At 37.5% G+C, this 16,974-nt stretch overlaps 1 protein-coding gene across 1 annotated transcript in view; it reads right to left on the bottom strand.

Annotated features, from left to right (window-relative positions):
• The window catches only part of TUBGCP4 (tubulin gamma complex component 4), a 35,561-nt gene that overhangs the window by 10,849 nt on the left and 7,738 nt on the right, over positions 1-16,974 (bottom strand). The window contains exons 3-11 of the mRNA XM_024568500.4: positions 16,762-16,884; positions 16,316-16,369; positions 15,809-15,865; positions 14,217-14,296; positions 11,475-11,676; positions 8,999-9,164; positions 8,447-8,571; positions 1,922-1,972; positions 1,415-1,520 (exon numbers count right to left, since the gene is read on the bottom strand). Coding sequence (XP_024424268.1) covers positions 1,415-1,520; positions 1,922-1,972; positions 8,447-8,571; positions 8,999-9,164; positions 11,475-11,676; positions 14,217-14,296; positions 15,809-15,865; positions 16,316-16,369; positions 16,762-16,884 — 964 coding nt within the window. The remainder of the gene's footprint in view (positions 1-1,414; positions 1,521-1,921; positions 1,973-8,446; positions 8,572-8,998; positions 9,165-11,474; positions 11,677-14,216; positions 14,297-15,808; positions 15,866-16,315; positions 16,370-16,761; positions 16,885-16,974) is intronic.

Below are 16,974 nucleotides of genomic sequence, written 5' to 3'. Positions count from 1 at the left end.
TGTGGGAGAGAGAGGTAAACAGGAACTTAGCAAATAGCATGTGAGCTTTGTAGAAGGCCATCTTGCCATCGTATGGAACAGGCCTGAGAAGAAAGGCAGTGGTAAAGATGGAAAGAACCTGGCTGGTATAGCTCAGTGGATTGAGCGTGGGCCTGCGAAGCAAAGGGTCGCAGGTCTGATTCCCAGTCAGGGCACATGCCTAGGTTGCGGGTCAGGTCCCCAGTAGGGGGCGTGCAAGAAGCAACCACACACTGATGTTTCTCACCCTCTCTTTCTCCTTCCCTTCCCCTTTCTCTAAAAATAAAATAAATAAAATCTTAAAAAAAAAAAAAAAAGATGGAATGACACCAAGTCCTGAAGGTGTCATGGGAGCCACTGGATCAAACTCTGACCTTTTCAGTTATAAGAATCAATAAATTATTTTTTCCCCTTTGTTTAAGTGAGTTTGCAATGAGCTGTTTTGCAGAAACATTTGCAACCAAAAATGTCCTATGTAAGTATAGTAGACATCTAATGTTTTCGTTTTCATGGTATCTCCCTGCTAGGTAAGTATTACATTTATTGTTTTATAGAGCCAGAAAAATAGCAACGCTGTCTTCACTCCCCTCCCCCCATTTTCTTTCTTTCTTTTTTTTACTCTCATCCTCACCCAACTCCCATTATGTAGTTTCAGTGGGAATGGTGGTCATTCCCATTGGCCAAAAGTAAACACTTTACTGAAGCAGACACACCTTACTGTCTGCCCTCTTTGATCCAGGGATAGATAGGTATATGATCTGGACTAGGCTAATCAAAACCTTTTCCTTGAAATCTTTTAATCTGCTGCCAGTGAGACCAGGTATGGCCCCTCTAGAAGACACTGTGTGAGGCATGTTCCTAGGAGCAAGTGGCCATGTTTCCAGATAGGAATGAAAGGCCATCAAAAAGTATACAAGAGGCACAGAAAAGATATGTAAGACAGAATCTTAGCAGAATCAAGCCCCTAGCTTCAGCTGTTCTGAGGCCCAGCTATTCCTCATCCCCCTGGAGTTAGAAATACAATAGCAAATATATTCCCTTTTCTACCCAGGTTAGTGCAGATGAGGCTTCCATCATCATGACCTGAAGAATTTTAATACAGTAAGTGGCAATAAGTTCCAGTATGTCCCATTAAGACTCTATGGCTATAATCTGATGAGATAAAATACCTGGTTTGAAGGCCTGTACCAACTCTTCCAGGAAGGTCATAGCCAAGAGGCTGTTCCCAGTGACCTCAGTGTGAAGCTGACCTGAAAGGCTTTCCATCATTGGAAACACTGCTCTGTAACTCACCAGCCTGCTCTGATGTGGAGCAGGCCTAAGTGGTTCAGCAGCAACCAAAAAAACACCCTACACCTTCAGTAAGATGGTAATTCTCAGGCCCACAGGCAATTACCATGTTCCGTTACTGCAGTGGGTGGTGTTTTTAACATGTGTTGAGCTGTGTCAATGAAGGCCTGAAACAGTTCTCCTCGTCCCAGAAGGTAAAAGTCTTTAATGATCTGCAGAAAGAATTTCAATTTACAACTTGGTAATCCAGCAGGGCCATGAGCTCCTCACTATCTTACTGGAATTACACATATAATTTCCAAATCTCATCAGTTTGAGCTAACCTACAAAAGGAAATAGGCTTTTGGCATTTCAAAGGGGCAAGCTTAGCAATCCCTCACTGCAAGATGTCTGGTGTGTCTTTGTTATCATTTATTCAGTGAAAACACAGTTACATTATGCCAGAAGAAAGTTAACACCTGAAGTTTCATACTGTAGTAAATCTGTAGGATTAGGTGGGGTTGGCACACTTGGCTGAGGATATATCAGGTACTCTAAAAATCTGGGTATAGGCAACCTGTTCTGGGAGAGGCTAGGGAATGAGGTCATTGCCCACCAGTGCCACTTTGATTACCTTCAGCTGACCCAGTAAATCCGACTCTTCCACCATCAGCTTCCAGAGATGCTGTGAAAAGAACCCACAGAAGAGAGACAAAATTTCATTATAATGAAAATTTCTGTAAAAAAATGATTTTGTACAAATCCAGCAACATATTGAAAAAAGAATATAAACTGTGACCAAGTTGGGTTAAACCCAGGTATAAAAGGGTAGTTTAAGTAAACAATATATATGAGATGGAAGTGTTCTGAAATTAAATAGTGGTGATGATTATACAACATTGTGAATACGCTAAAAATCACTGTATACTACTTTTAAATGGCTCAAATGGTGTTATGTGAATTTTATCTCAAAAAATTAAGAATTTAAATATTTAGTGTATAAATAGTATAAATTTAGTGTACACTTAAATATTTAAGTGTAATTTAATAAAGATCAAAAAAGAAAAACCATATGATCACTTCAATAGATGCAGAAAAAGCATTTGATAAAAAGTCAATATCCATTCATGATTTTAGAAAAAAACAAAGAATAAAAGAAATTTATTCTTAGAATGGGTATATACCAGAAACCCACAGCAGACAACCTGTTTTATGGTAAAACATAAGAAATTCTTTTAAAGTCACTCAAAATTATACTAAATACTTTGCCAATGCAGTAAGATAAGAAAAAAATATGTATTACTGGAAAGGAAGAAATAAAGCTGTTTTTATTAACAGATGCTATCTGCATTGAAAGTCTAAGAGAACTGATACACAGATTATTAAAATTAGTAAGAGAATTCAGCAAGGTTGAGGATTAATATACAGAAATCAACTGCCTAACCATTACCAGTATCAAAGGTAAAATCATGACAATAGTTTGTTCAGTGAAGTGATCAACACTGACTCAGGGTGTGTAGAATCCCCACCCTGGCACTCATCCCCTCCTCCTCTCTCTCTTACTGGAACTGACATAGATTAAGAACTGGTCATTGGCCCTTCTCTCATGCACACTAATTGACATAGTAGCTGACATCCCCCAGGAAATATAAGCACACAGATCAAAATAACTAGATGTGTGAAGAGTAAAAGAAATAAGTAAAAGAGTTATAAGAGTAATAAGAGAGAGAAATAAGAGTAAAAGAAAATAACTAGATGTGTGAAGAGTAACAGACTAGGTAAGACACACCATGTGAAGCAGAAGTTTTAGAACAGAGTGGATCTACAGTGTGTTACCCGTATGTCCCCTGTAAGACTGAGGTATTCATTACCCCAGCTATTGGGAGTATTGCCTGATGTTGGTCTTCCAGGAATTGCCTTTGGCTAAAGGGAGCTTCCTTACCAATGGTTCTTCTCCCTGAGGAGAGTCCACATCCAACATTTGATGTAGATGTACAATGGCACAGCCCTCAATCCTCAATATAAGACACCTCTGAAGGGCCATTCTAGCTTCAGAACTCTGCATAGGATTGGCCAAAGCTTCTGTTGCAACTACATCACAGTTTGCCTTCTCTCCCTGCTCAATCCCATTTCCCTTACTCCTTGCTACCAAATTTTAGTCTCAGAATCTTTCCTGGGGAATCTGACCAATGAAAAAGACCAAAAATTTTAAATATTCTTGATAAACAAAGAGGTAAGGATAGTAGCAACATAAATACACAAAAGATAATAATAAAAAAAACCAAGTTGCTAGAACAATTGGATATCCACATGCAAAAAATTAAAAGCTGATTCATACCTTGCACCACATACAAAAATTAAATAAAAATAACCACAAACCTAACAGTAAAACTGAAAACTATATATTTTTTAGAGGAAAACAAAGGAGAAAATCTTTGTGACCTTGGGTTAAGCAACGGTTTCTTAAGTACAATGCCAAAAGCAAGAACCATAAAAGAATAAAAATAAATTGGATTTAATAAAAATTAACTTCTGCTTTTTGAAAGACAGTGTTAAGAAAATGAAAAGTCTTCATAGACTGGGAGAAAATATTTGTAAGTCCCATAGAAAAGGGCTTAAAATTAGAATACAGAATTCTTGAAACCCAACAGTAAGAAAACAAAACAAACAATAAAAATGGATGAAAGGTTTGAACAGACACTTCACCAAAGAAGATATATGGATGGCAAATAAGCATATAAAAAAACACCATTAGTCATCAGGGGAATGAAAATTAAAACTACAATGAGGGAACAACCCAAATATTTATCAACAGATGAAGAGAAAATACATTGATATGAACAATGGAGTACTACTCAGCAACAAAAAGGAATAAACTACTGATAGATGCAAAATGGATTAATATCAATTATACTGAGCAAAAGAATAAACTTAACCAAGGAAGTGGAAGATATATACAACAAAACCCACAACAGACGTTGTTGAAAGAAATCAAAGACTGCACAAACTGAAAGGCATTCCATGTTCATGGGTCAGAAGAATTAACAGTTAAAATGCCCATACCACCTAAAGTCATCTACAGGTTCAAGCAATCCCTATCAAAATACCAAAGATATTATTCAGAGAAATAGAAAAAACAATTACAAAATTTGTATGGAATCACAGAAGACTCCAAATAGTCAAAGTAATTCTGACAAAGAAGAACATAGCCATAGGCAGCATACGTTTTAATTTCAAACTATATTACAAAGCTATAGTAATTTAAAAAGTATGGCACTGGCATACAAACAGACATACAGAGACCAATGAACAGAACAGAACAGAAGGCTTAGAATTAAATTCCCCTGCCCTCGCTGGTGTGACTCAGTGGATTGAGTGCTGGCCTGAAAACTGAAAGGTTGCCAGTTCAATTCCCAGTCAGGGCACATGCAGGCCAGATCCCTACCCTATTTGGGGTGTGAGAGGCAGCCAATTGATGTTTCTCTCCCTTTCTTTCTCCCTCCCTCCCATCTGTCAAAAAATAAGTAAATAAATAAATATCTTAAAAAAAAAATTAAGTGTCCACATACACGGTCAACTAATATTTGACAAGAGAACCAAGAATACCCAAAGAGGAAAGAATTGTCTTTTCAATAAATGGTGCTGTGAAAACTGGATAGACACATGCATAAAAATAAAATTGGACTCCTATCTTATACCATACACAATAATTAACTCAAAATGGATCAAAGACTTAAACATAAGACCTACTATATAAAATTCCTAGAAGAAAATGTAGGGAAGAAACTCCTTGACTTTTGTCTCAATAGTGATTTTTTTTAATATGACACCAAAATCACAAACAACAAAGCAAAATACAAGTGGAACAACAACAAAGCAAAATACAAGTGGAACTACACAAACTGAAAAGCTTCTGCAGAGCAAAAGAAATAATCACCCTGGCTGGGTAGCTCTGGTGGTTAGAACATCATCCTGATACACCAAGGTTTGATCCCTGGTCAGGGCACATACAAGAATCAACCAGTGAGTACATAAATAAGTGAAACAACCAATCCACATTTCTCTCTCCCTCTCTCTAAAAATCAATAAAAAAAGAAATGAAAAGGCAAAATGAGAGAAAATATATGCAAACCATATATCTGATAAGGGGTTAATATCTAAAACATATTAATAAAGCTCATATAACTCAATAACAAAATAGTCTCAATCCAATTAACAAATGGGCAGAGGAACTAAATAGACATTTTTCCAAAGAAGACATCCAAATGGCCAAACAGGAACATGAAAAGATAGCTTAACATCACTAATCATCAGGAAAATGCAAATCAAAACTAGAATGAGATATCAACTCACACCTGTCAAAATGGCCATCATCCCAAACAAGATGAACTTAAAGAGGCCTGCACCAAGACACATCATAATTAACATTCGAAAGGTTAAAGATAAAAGAGAATCTTAAAAGCAGCAAGAGAAATGCCTACAAGGGAGTTCCCATAAGATTTTCAGCTGATTTCTCAACAGAAATCTTGCAGGACAGAAGGGATTGGAAAGAAATATTCAAAGTGATAAAAAGCAAGGAACCTATAACCAAGGTTACTTTATCTAGCAAAGCTATTATTTAGAATGAAAGGACAGATAAAGTGCTTCCCAGACAAGAAAAAGCTAAAGGAGTTCATTATCACCAGTATTATATGAAATGTTTAAAGGATCTTCTTTAAGAAGATCAAAAACATGAACAATAAAATGGCAACAAATACGTATCTATCAATAATTGAATCTAAAAAACAAATAAACGAAACAGAAACAGAATCATAGATACAGAGAATGTTTTGATGGTTGCCAGATGGGAGTGGTGTTGGGGGGATGGGCAAAAATAGTGAAGGGATTAAAAAGTACAAATTGGTTGTTACAGAATAGTTTTGGGGATGTAAAGTACAGTTTAGGAAATAGAGTAGCCAAAGAATATATATGCATGACCCATGGACATGGATGGTGTGGGGATTGCCTGAGGGAGTGGGGGGTTCTGGGAGGAGAGGGAAAAGGAGGAATAATTAGGACAACTGGAATAGCATACACAATAAAATATAATTTGAATTAAAAAATAACAAAAAATAAAATGGCTATCTCACGAGGAAATAAAGTGTACCATAGGGAACATAGTTAATATTGTAATAACTGCATGGTGCCAGATGGGTACTAGATTTATCAGGGTGATCGCTTTGTAAGTTATGTGTCTAGTCACTGTATTATACACCTGAAACTATTATATTGTATGTCAACTGTAATTGAAAAATTTTTTTAAAGAATTGTATGTTTAAGATACTTAAAACACTTTTTTTAATTTATGGACTGTAGAGACAGAGAAATGGAGGGAGAGAGAAAAACACCGATTTGTTTTTCCACTTATTTATGCATTCATTGGTTAATTTTTTTATGTGCCTTGACCAGGGATTGAGCCTGCAAACTTGGAGTATGGGGATGATGCTCTAACCAACTGAGCTACCTGGCCAGGACATATGTAGGACAGTAGCATACTTTGAGAAGAGTGCCATTTCAGGGGATGGATATGATAGCTCTTCTATAATATATTTAGAGAAGTATTTGAAATAACATGTATTAATGATGTTTGTATGAGTGTCCTGTGCAAGCTAGGAAAAAAATGGAATAAACTATTGATACATGCAATATGGATTAATCTCAAAACAATTATGCTGAGTAAAAGAAGCCTGACCCACCTCCCACCATAAAAGAGTACATACTGTTTGACTTTACTTATATAAAACCTAGAAAATGCCCACTAATCTATAGATGACAGATCAGTGGTTGCTTGGGAGAGGGAGAGTAAAAGGGTGGGATTAAAGCACATGGAAAAGTTGAAAATAAAGGATGGAAGAAGACATATCGGATAACCATGACCTGAAAGAAATATGGATAGTGATCTTAATAACGAATAAAATAGAGCTGAAGTCAAAATATACTATATACATATACAAATACATGTGATAAAGAAGACATTGTATACACACAAAAGAACAATATATATTCCTAATAAATATGCACATGTGTAACATAAAACTTGAAAATGAGGAATTACAACATGCACAGAACTCTGGATTCAGCACAGAATGTACATTCTCTGGGCACATGGAAAGCAATTAAAGAAAAAAACACCTGCTAATAGTCCATTAAAAAGCCTCAATAAATCTCAAAGGACTAATATACAGACTATATTCTCCAACTATAGTGTAATAAGACTAAAACTTAATAAATCCTTTGGGTTAAAAAGAAAATCATAAAGAAAATTAAAAATTTCTTAGAACAGAATGGCAATGAAAACACTACACAGGCCAAAAACTTGTGGGACAAAGTCATACAAGTACCTACTCCCCTCTGACTTACAAGTCAGAAGCTGTGGAGGTAAGGACTTGGTGCAAGTACATTTTAACATTTCCACAGGTGATTTTACAGCCAGAGTTGAAAACTACTAATATAGTTAACAGCACCATTGACTAACTAAAGATGTCATTTCACATTATCACATACCTGTGAGCCAAATTTTATCATAACCCATGTGAAAAATTACTGATCACTATTCATATAAGAACACTGGACTAAGTAGAAGTCAAAGGACCTGTTTCTGACCTCATCTTTGTTACTTACTGTGCAACACCAGACAAGCTAGCTTTCTGAGTATTTTTCTTTTTCATTTATAGGAAAGGAAAAATTATACTTGTTCTGCCTTCCTCAGGAGTATCATATCTACAAATGACAGAATAAGTAATAAAGCCATTCTAAAATGTAAGTACGGCACTGAATTTAGTCAGAATCCATTGACTCCTTGGTTATTCCAGTAGTTATTGCCAACCACTGAATATCGACAGTCTCAAAATGCTGACTGTCTGAAATAAAACCAAGACCTCCCTTTATTCAACTGACTGCTTACTGAACTAGCAAACTCCTGTCAGGTGTGAAAAGGCTAAGGCAGTTCTGCCTCTATTATAAGAACAGAGAGAATGCTTTCATTTTTGTCTTGTCCCTCAACTCTCTCAAACATTTCCTTTCAAGCTAAGTTCTTACTACATTAAGAAGAAACAAAAGTCAAGTTTCTGAGGAAATTAGTCCACTTTCTTCCTAAGAAAATATAATGTGAAAGACAAACCTCAGCCACAGTGCTCCGAATACGATCCACCACCTGCTCAAAATCCACCAGGCTGAAGAGCGGCTGCTGCTTGAGACGATGCAGCTCTGTAGCAAAAGTGTCCTCCTGGTTTTTCAAAATGGATCCTGCAAAATAGGAAGGCATTGTCACAGGAAGACAGAGAACCGCCAGGGCAGGCAAGGATTCCCAACCATGGTGGTGCAGCTCCTTCTCCTGCTTTGGGCAAACACATCATGGCTGTGCTGAAACGTCAGTACTTAAACATTGCTAGCCACTCACTCTGACCAGGCACACTTTGGAGTCATAGAATGTCAAGAAGGGCCTTTGAGGCCCTGTCTGATGTCGCTCAATGGGTTGGGCATCATCCCAAACCAAAAGGTTGCTGGTCTGATTCCTGGTCAGGGCACATGCCTGGGTTGCAGGCCAGGTCCCTGGGTGGGGTCATATGAGAGGCAACCGATAGGTTTTCTCTCCTTCTCTAAAAAATAGTCTTTTTTTAAAAAAGGAGAAGGGCCTTTGAGGATGGAGTACATTGTGCAAGGGGATTCCTACCTTTTCTAGTCAGATTGACATTTTGATTCTCAAACATCTGAACAGATTCTCCAACAAACAGGATTTTTTCAGCAACCCTCACTGGAATGTAGGATGGCAGAATCTCCACTCGCAGGGAGAACTGCTTTAGAGATGGTGCCAGCATGTTCTCTTCCTCTATTAGGCGCTGGTCAAGGAAATAATCCAAATCAGAGATGATGTATGAAGAAAGGGAAAACAAGAAAACACCCTAACCCACGATTTATATTTTCTAGTAGCAGGAAGTTTAAATCTGAAGTTGCATAATTCTTAAGTTACTAGTGTTATAGATTATTCCATTTTCAGGCAGCAGGAGGGCATGGTGGAAATAACAGTGTTTTTCTTAACACTAGGGTTTTTGTCCACACTCTGGCTTTACTACTGTAGAAACTTGTGCAGTAGATCTGGACTCAGTTTCCTTATGTGTACCATGGAATAACTGGTCTGTACTTTTTCCAAGTCTACATGTCCATGATTTTTTGATCTTGTGTATGTCTGCTCTGCCTAGCTCTTACACTAGCCCTAAGTCATCTAGGCCAGTGGTTCTCAAAGTGTGGCTCCTGGACCAGCAGCAGCAGCTTCAGGTGGGAACTTGTTAGATATGCAAATTTTCAAGCCCCTTCCCAGAGCTACAGAAAAACTGGGAAATGAGGCCCAGCAATCCGTGTTTTAACAAGCTCTCTAGGTGATTCTGATGAACACTGAAGTTTGAGAACCAATGATCTAGCCCAGAAAGCCCCAGATGCCCACCACCCAATCACTCAGCACCCCCATTCTCTGACTTGCTTTTAATTTGATCCTTATCTAGTTCCAACAGACTTCATGATCCTGACTTTGATCTCTGCTGTTTGCCCTTTGTTTTGGGCTTCAGAGCTGGTGGAGCTGGTGGCTCCAGACACTATTCCAAACCCTTTTCCTTTTGCTCTCCACCCTCTTCATCCATAATAACATCTTTTGTGGCTGAATTTTTCACCATAACAGATACTTTGTCTTTTTATATCACAGAATTCTCCACAATTACAAAAGCTTCCAGACACACATACAAACACGTTTCACAGAACCTCCGGAAGTCCCATGTGGACTCCAGATTAAATACATCTGATGCTAATGACGCCTCAATCTTTACCTTTAAGCTAGACTGCTCTCATGAGCTCTAGCCTCAGCTCACTGGACATTTCCTACAAGTACCTCAAACTCAACATGTCCAAAATTAGACCCATCTTCTTTCCTCCAATACCAACAATACACATTTCTTGTCATTACTACTCACCTAGCTGCTGAACACAGACACTTAGGTATCATCCTTGATTCTTTCCTCTGGACCCATATCCAATAGATCACTAAGACCTACTTCCTAAATCTCTCTCAAGACTCTACTCCACATTTACTGTTAACACTCTTGATTTAGGCCATTGTTATTTTTCATCTAACTGACCTACCTACAGTGAATCTTGATTTTTTTTTTTTAAATAAATGATTCCCCACATACCCAGAGTGATCTATCATAATGCCTGATTTTATTAACCTCTTGCCTAAAATTCTTCACTGGCTTCCAGCTCTTTTCAGGTTCAAGTTCAAATTCCTTCCCATTGTTTACAAGGTCTTTAGTGATCTTACCTCTGCTTAACTCAACGGTTTCATTGACTGCCACTTCCCTAACCCCCTCCACTATCCCTTACATGGTAGTTCAGTCTTGACCATTTCAGTTGAATTACTAATGGTTCCACAGATGAGCCATGTCCATCATGGGCTCTGTACTTCACACACATCCTTCCCTGAAACATTTACACATGTGCCTGGAACATTTCTTGACTTCTCCTCCCAAACTTTTTGCAATTTGGCCATATATTCCACTGAAAAGCCTTCTCTATACTCTAAGACCAAGTTCTGAGAACACCTGTACTTACTCTTTCCAGAGCACTTAGTACACTGTAATGTTACTGTTTACTTATATCTTCCACTAAACTATAAGCTGTTTAAGGACAGGGACTACTACATATTATCTGTCTATGTAGTTGTGGCACCTAGAACAGTGCCTGGTACATAACAGGCATTTGATAAAATGTTGTAACAGGATAGATGAATGAATGAATGAAGACGAGAGGACTTTGGGGAGTCTAGTCAAAACTCCAAATTGCACTTAAATACTGCAAGGTAGCTATAAGACTACCTTAAGGAATAAGACTTATGATTAACCTCTTAAAAGCATATATTAGGAAAAGGAGAAACAAAAGGAATCTTACATATGTATTTTCTGTTTTGTAGTCTCACATTAAGTTAGATACTAAGTTTAAGTATTAAGCTAAGATAAAGACAAGTGTTTATATCTAAAGAGGTGATAGAAGGTGCCCAGCTATGATGAACTTGGAATGGGGAGGGAGGATCACCAAAAGGACATTCAACTTGAGTTTTTTCTGTTTCCTGGCAGGAGTATGTTGGCTTCTTGCTATGTTCTCACCAAGTCCTGGAGTTCTCTCAGTTGTTTTCCTGTCAGACCCCCAATACCCAGATCCTCCTCATCCTCTTCTGGCTGGGCACTGACATTCCCAGAAGACGGACCCTGTTTGATAAAGAACTCTTCGTGCTGGTCCAAGAGGAGTCCATGCAGCATCCAGGCCGAGAGCTGCTTATACATGACCCCATGACACACGGCCAGGATTCTGAGTTGGGAGAAAAAGCAAGAGCCTTAGAAGCCCACTTAAAGAACACTAAGCCCCACAATGGCACAGAGGGTATGCTTTAAACTGCTACAGGATAAACAGAGACCTGAGAGGTTGATGAGTCAGAACGGAAATGACCAACTATAAGACAAAAATAATTGTGGTGTTTTAATTTAAATGTTTGTGGCTGGACTGATTAAATTTCCAAACTTGGTGCCTACATACTGAAGTCTGAAATGCTCAGTGAATGTTCTGATAGTCTTTTAGGAGAAGTGCATTTTCTTTCCTCCTTTTGTGTAAAGTAAGCTTTAACACTGATATTCCTGTTAAAACTAAATGGACTTATAGGAGTCTCTCTTTGGCCTATATAGCATTAAATTTGTTTTATTTTTGTTGGAATCGCATAGGGAGAGTAGAGTCAATACATAACAGGCACACATACCTGCCTGTCATTATCCAACAAAATGCAGAAAGGTTGCTGGAGAATGGGATATTCACATGGTCTGAAGGGATCAGTCCCAGATAACATTAACTACACAGGGGAAAATGTCCCTCAATCAAGTGAGCAAACTTTGTAACACCAGTAATGGGACAAACTTACTTTCTGTGCCTTACAAAATGATGCAGTAGGAAATAATATGACTCATGTAGGATTATTGTAAAAAATGTTTAACCCAAATCTAATCGTAAGGGGATAATCGGAAAAATCTAGATTGTGGAACATTCTTCAAGACAACTGGTCAGAACTCTTAAAATGTCAGTCATCAAAGATTTAAAAAAAATAGTCGATGAAGGAGAGTATGCCAAATTAAAGGAGACTAAATAGTCATGACAAGCAACCTGTGAACACTGATTGGATCCTGTATTGCAAAAAAAGAACAGCTATAGAGAACTTCTGGAGGGAAACTGAGGAAATTCAGATATATTTTGGATATCATATTGTTGAGCTAACATTAAGTTTATTGGGTATAATATGGTAGTGAGGTTATATAAGAGAATGCCCTTTTTCTAGAGAGATATAAGCTGACATATTTAGGAGTTAAGTGTTTTGATATCTGTGACCACTTACAAATCATTCAGCAAAAAACTGTGGTATGCATGCATGTGTGTGTGTGTTTATGCATATATTTACATACATATTTCACAGTTTACATAGAGGGAGAAAGAAAAAGATAAATCAAATGTGGCAAAATGTTAGCTGGTGAAATTAAAGGCTATACAGGTATTTATTGTATAGTTCTTTCAACATTTTTGGAGATTTAAAATTTCTGAAATAACTTGGGAAGAAAAATAAACTAAAAGAGATGTAGTCTGCTATTTGTAGCATGCTAATTGAATAGAATTGCTCTTTAAAAAATTAAATGAAAAGGCGGTTAAATTTTGCACATCACAGTGTGTGGTCTGTAAAATGTAGTCCCTGCAAATATATTACAAACATGTATACATCATATTATCTTCATAAGACTTTATATTCACTACCTAAAACTATGTAGTATGTTTATATAGAGAGAAACTGTAGATGAAATACACCAAAAGTTGAATTGGATATCTCAAGAGGCTGTGATTACAGGTGATTTCTATTTCTTCTCTTTGCATATCCTCATTTTCTGTAATCAAAATTCATTTCTATGAGAAAAAAAGAGCACAGTAATAGAGAATTAAGTCCCTAAAGCATATTCTGGAAAATTTCTTGCTCTTCTGAGGACTTACTTGTGCAGTAATTAAAGTGGAGATTGTTGAGTTGTGAAGGGCCTAGAAATCATTGATTCCAATTTTGAAGTCAATGTCACACCCTTTTTCACACCCTTTTTAAAAAAAATGAGGAGGAACAGGGGGACAGTAAGATCAAATGAGCAGTCTTTGATGAAACTCTGTATACATTTAATATAGTTATAATCAGAAGACATAATTTTGCATTTTTTCAATTAGTATTATAAAAATATTTTTACATGTTGTTATAGTATTTACAATGTTAATGACATTGTAGCCTATCAAGTGAATATATCTTCATTCAGCTTTCTTCTGCTGCTGGTAATTTTCTAACTTCTTAATATACTATACACCACTGCAATGAATCATATTTGTACATATGGTTATTTTCTTCTTTTGAATAATTCTGTTAGGATGAAATTCCTAAGAGTGGCACTGTGGGATTATAAAGTAAAAAACTTTCTAAGGAACTCCATGTGAAAATACCAGTGACTCAAAATACACAAGTTTAGACCTAGCTAGGCATTATCTGGCACATGTAATGGAAATTCTCCCAAGATGATGAGATCCAAAAATTTTAAAAGATGGCCTCAAGGGCATCTAGGCAACTAGATCCTAGCTTTGATACTCAGCACTTTATAACCCTTTTTGTGCAATTTCTGAGACATCATAAGGATTACATGGGCTCCTCTGCTCATGGATCTTTTCTATCCTGGTTATACCCTTCCCCAGAGGGAGACCTAAGATGACCTGAAAAAAAAAACATGTGCATGGTCAAGTCACTTGACCACCCACCTCTACCCCTACCCACCAATTGAGCCATGACTTACTTTTCTAGTGCACTTCGAACAGGAGGCAAACCTCCACGGCTGTGTTTGTATACTGTTTCCAGGATTTGACAACCATGAATCTGTGGAAAATATAGCATTTTCAAACTGGATCCCATTTTAATAGTTCATGTACACAAACTCATATTCTATATTCAATCCAAAGGGCAAAATCCAGCAGAGAATGAAGATAAACTTTCTCATAAGATCTAGGTATAGTTCCAATTCTGACTATAATTCCAATGTGTATGGGGTTTCCCCACACCACCAAGCAATTCTTGGACACCAGCTGGGGTGTCCTACATTTTGACTTAATTCTGACTGACCCTGAGATAGCATCAGATTCCACAGGTGAAGGGCTTAGTCCTACAAGACCATCCTCTATTTCAGATGCCAGGCACAAGCCCAGGTTGTTTCTGTGCTTCTAACTAACTGGCTATACTTCAGAGGTTCCCATGATCCCCTGTTTGGGTTTGATTAATTTACTAGAGTGGCTCACAGAGCTCAGAAAACACAGTTATTCACTCAATTACAGGTTGTTTGGGTTTTTTTGAAAAAGGATATCAAATGTTACAATCAATAGCCAGATGAAGAAACATGGAATTGTTCTGGTTCACCCACCTGGAAGCCGTTCACACCCCATCATTTTGGGTTTTTGGGAGGCTTCATTACATAGACACAGTTGATTAAATCACTGGACACTGGTGACTGAACTCAATTTGCAGTCCTCCCCCACCCCTAGAGGTTGGGGGTAGGACTGAAAGTTCCAACCCTCCAATCACAAGGTTGGTCCCCCTGGCAACCAGTCCCCATCCTTAAGTGCTGTCCAAAAGTCACCTCATTAACAACTCAAGTGTGGTTGATAGGGGTTTCTTATGAATATCAAGACATGTTTATTACTCTTAACACTTAGGAAATCCCAAGGGTTTTAGGAGCTCTGTGCCAGAAACAATATGAAGACAAAAATATATTTCTTAATATAAATCACAATATTGCAATAATTATTCTCAAAGTATGAAATCTACAGTCTCCCTACCCCTTTCCACCCAGCCCTCCAACCCCACCTCCAGCAGCATTGCCTAGGAACTTAAAAGAAATGTAAATTTTGGGGCCCCACTTTTCAATCCATTTGATGAAAGCTTGTGATGAGAACAGGCATATTTAACTAACAAATATCTAGGTTTTACCCAATGGTCTAATTCTCAGAAAACTGCCAGCACCCTAACATAAAACTATTACCTTCTTTTTTTCTAAGGGTTAACTTTTAGCTTTTCCTTCAGATACATATCCAACAGTTCTAATCCTTAGTGCAAAAAGCTGTCATCTCCAAATATCCATAGCATTTTTCTCTTACCTGACAGCTTTTTTGGGTACATCTATTAACATTTCTCTCACCTTCTGGACCAAGAGGTGCTTAGGTCATAATTTATTTTTGCATTCCTGACACTTAGCATGATACCCAAGCAGATATTGTTGAATAAATAAATCAGTAAAAACTACTAAAATTTAGTCTTCAAAAAAGAATGTAAAGCAAAATTAATTAAGAATATTTCCTTGGTGCTTACCAGAGCAAAATGTAAAAGGATAGTTCTCACCTTTTGACTTTTAATCTGTTCTACTACAACCATCACAGAGGGGAACAGGAGCTGGAACTGCAAAGCAGAGAATCATTAGGAGGGTCTATCAAATACAAGGGAAAAAAATTACTTTAGGAAATGCTTTTATTTCCTAAATGCTTTTAAATAGTCCCACTTCACATAAAGATAGCAATACCACAGACCAGCCAAGATCCAGTATCTTAAGGCAATTTGATATGGGGTTGGTGGCAGATAGAAAGAGAATGGCAGAAAAAGGCAGTTTTTATTTCTGAGGCTAGCATATTCATTAATACTGAGGTCAATTTAGAGCAGTAACATCAGACATTAAGTTTTAACTAAATTTGGAGCTTTTCAAACAGTTTTCTGATCTAGAAAAGCCAATAAAATATAAAATGCTGGGCTCTGAATCCAGAAGGAAAAGAGTTCTGAAAAAAAATGTTATAAGATAGATTATTCTAACAGTATCAGCAGATTCCAAGGCATTTTGTTATTTGAGCAGCATACCTGATCCAAGGAGTAATTGACATGTGATATGGAGAGATGGGGGTCAGCCAGGAACTGCAACAAAAACCACTGTGATTAGGGCTCCATACAAAATATCTTGAATCTATTTATTCTAGGAAAACGAGAAGAAAATCTGAGAATGAGCTTAGTATTAATTTTAGGCTATCAAGAATTTATGATTATGAAAGATTATTAATTCTGATTTTTCAGTCGATAAAATCAAAGGTAGGGCTCTTATATACTCACTCAGGAACCTTTTCCATGATCTGCACACCACTTTGACCATGGCTTGGACAATCACAGAGAAAACACTGTAAACTGTACTCGCCAGCCACACAGAAAATAGTTTACTCCTAATTACCTGACCATATCAAAGGGCAGCTGAAATTCAAAAACATGCTCTAATCTGCTGTCCCAGAGGTGGTGTTCCCATATTCCCCTTTCACCTCTTGTTCCAAATCAAGCAGTGCTTGTCGATAAGGCTGCAAAATTGAGTCCAGTCCTGTGCAGAAGGCCCTTAGATAGATTCCATGTAACCCACCTTGGCCCTGCTGAGATGGATGGTGATCCTGAAATCAAACAGAGAGAAATCACCTCTTGGCTCAGACCCTGAAACCTGAGGAAGACATTACCCTTTATTAGTGGTATTGTTTTTGGCT

Source organism: Desmodus rotundus, chromosome 7, assembly GCF_022682495.2.
Source record: "Desmodus rotundus isolate HL8 chromosome 7, HLdesRot8A.1, whole genome shotgun sequence".
NCBI lineage: Eukaryota > Metazoa > Chordata > Mammalia > Chiroptera > Phyllostomidae > Desmodus > Desmodus rotundus.
The sequence above is the reverse complement of the archived record's forward strand: the minus strand, read 5'-3'. Positions and strand labels throughout refer to the sequence as shown.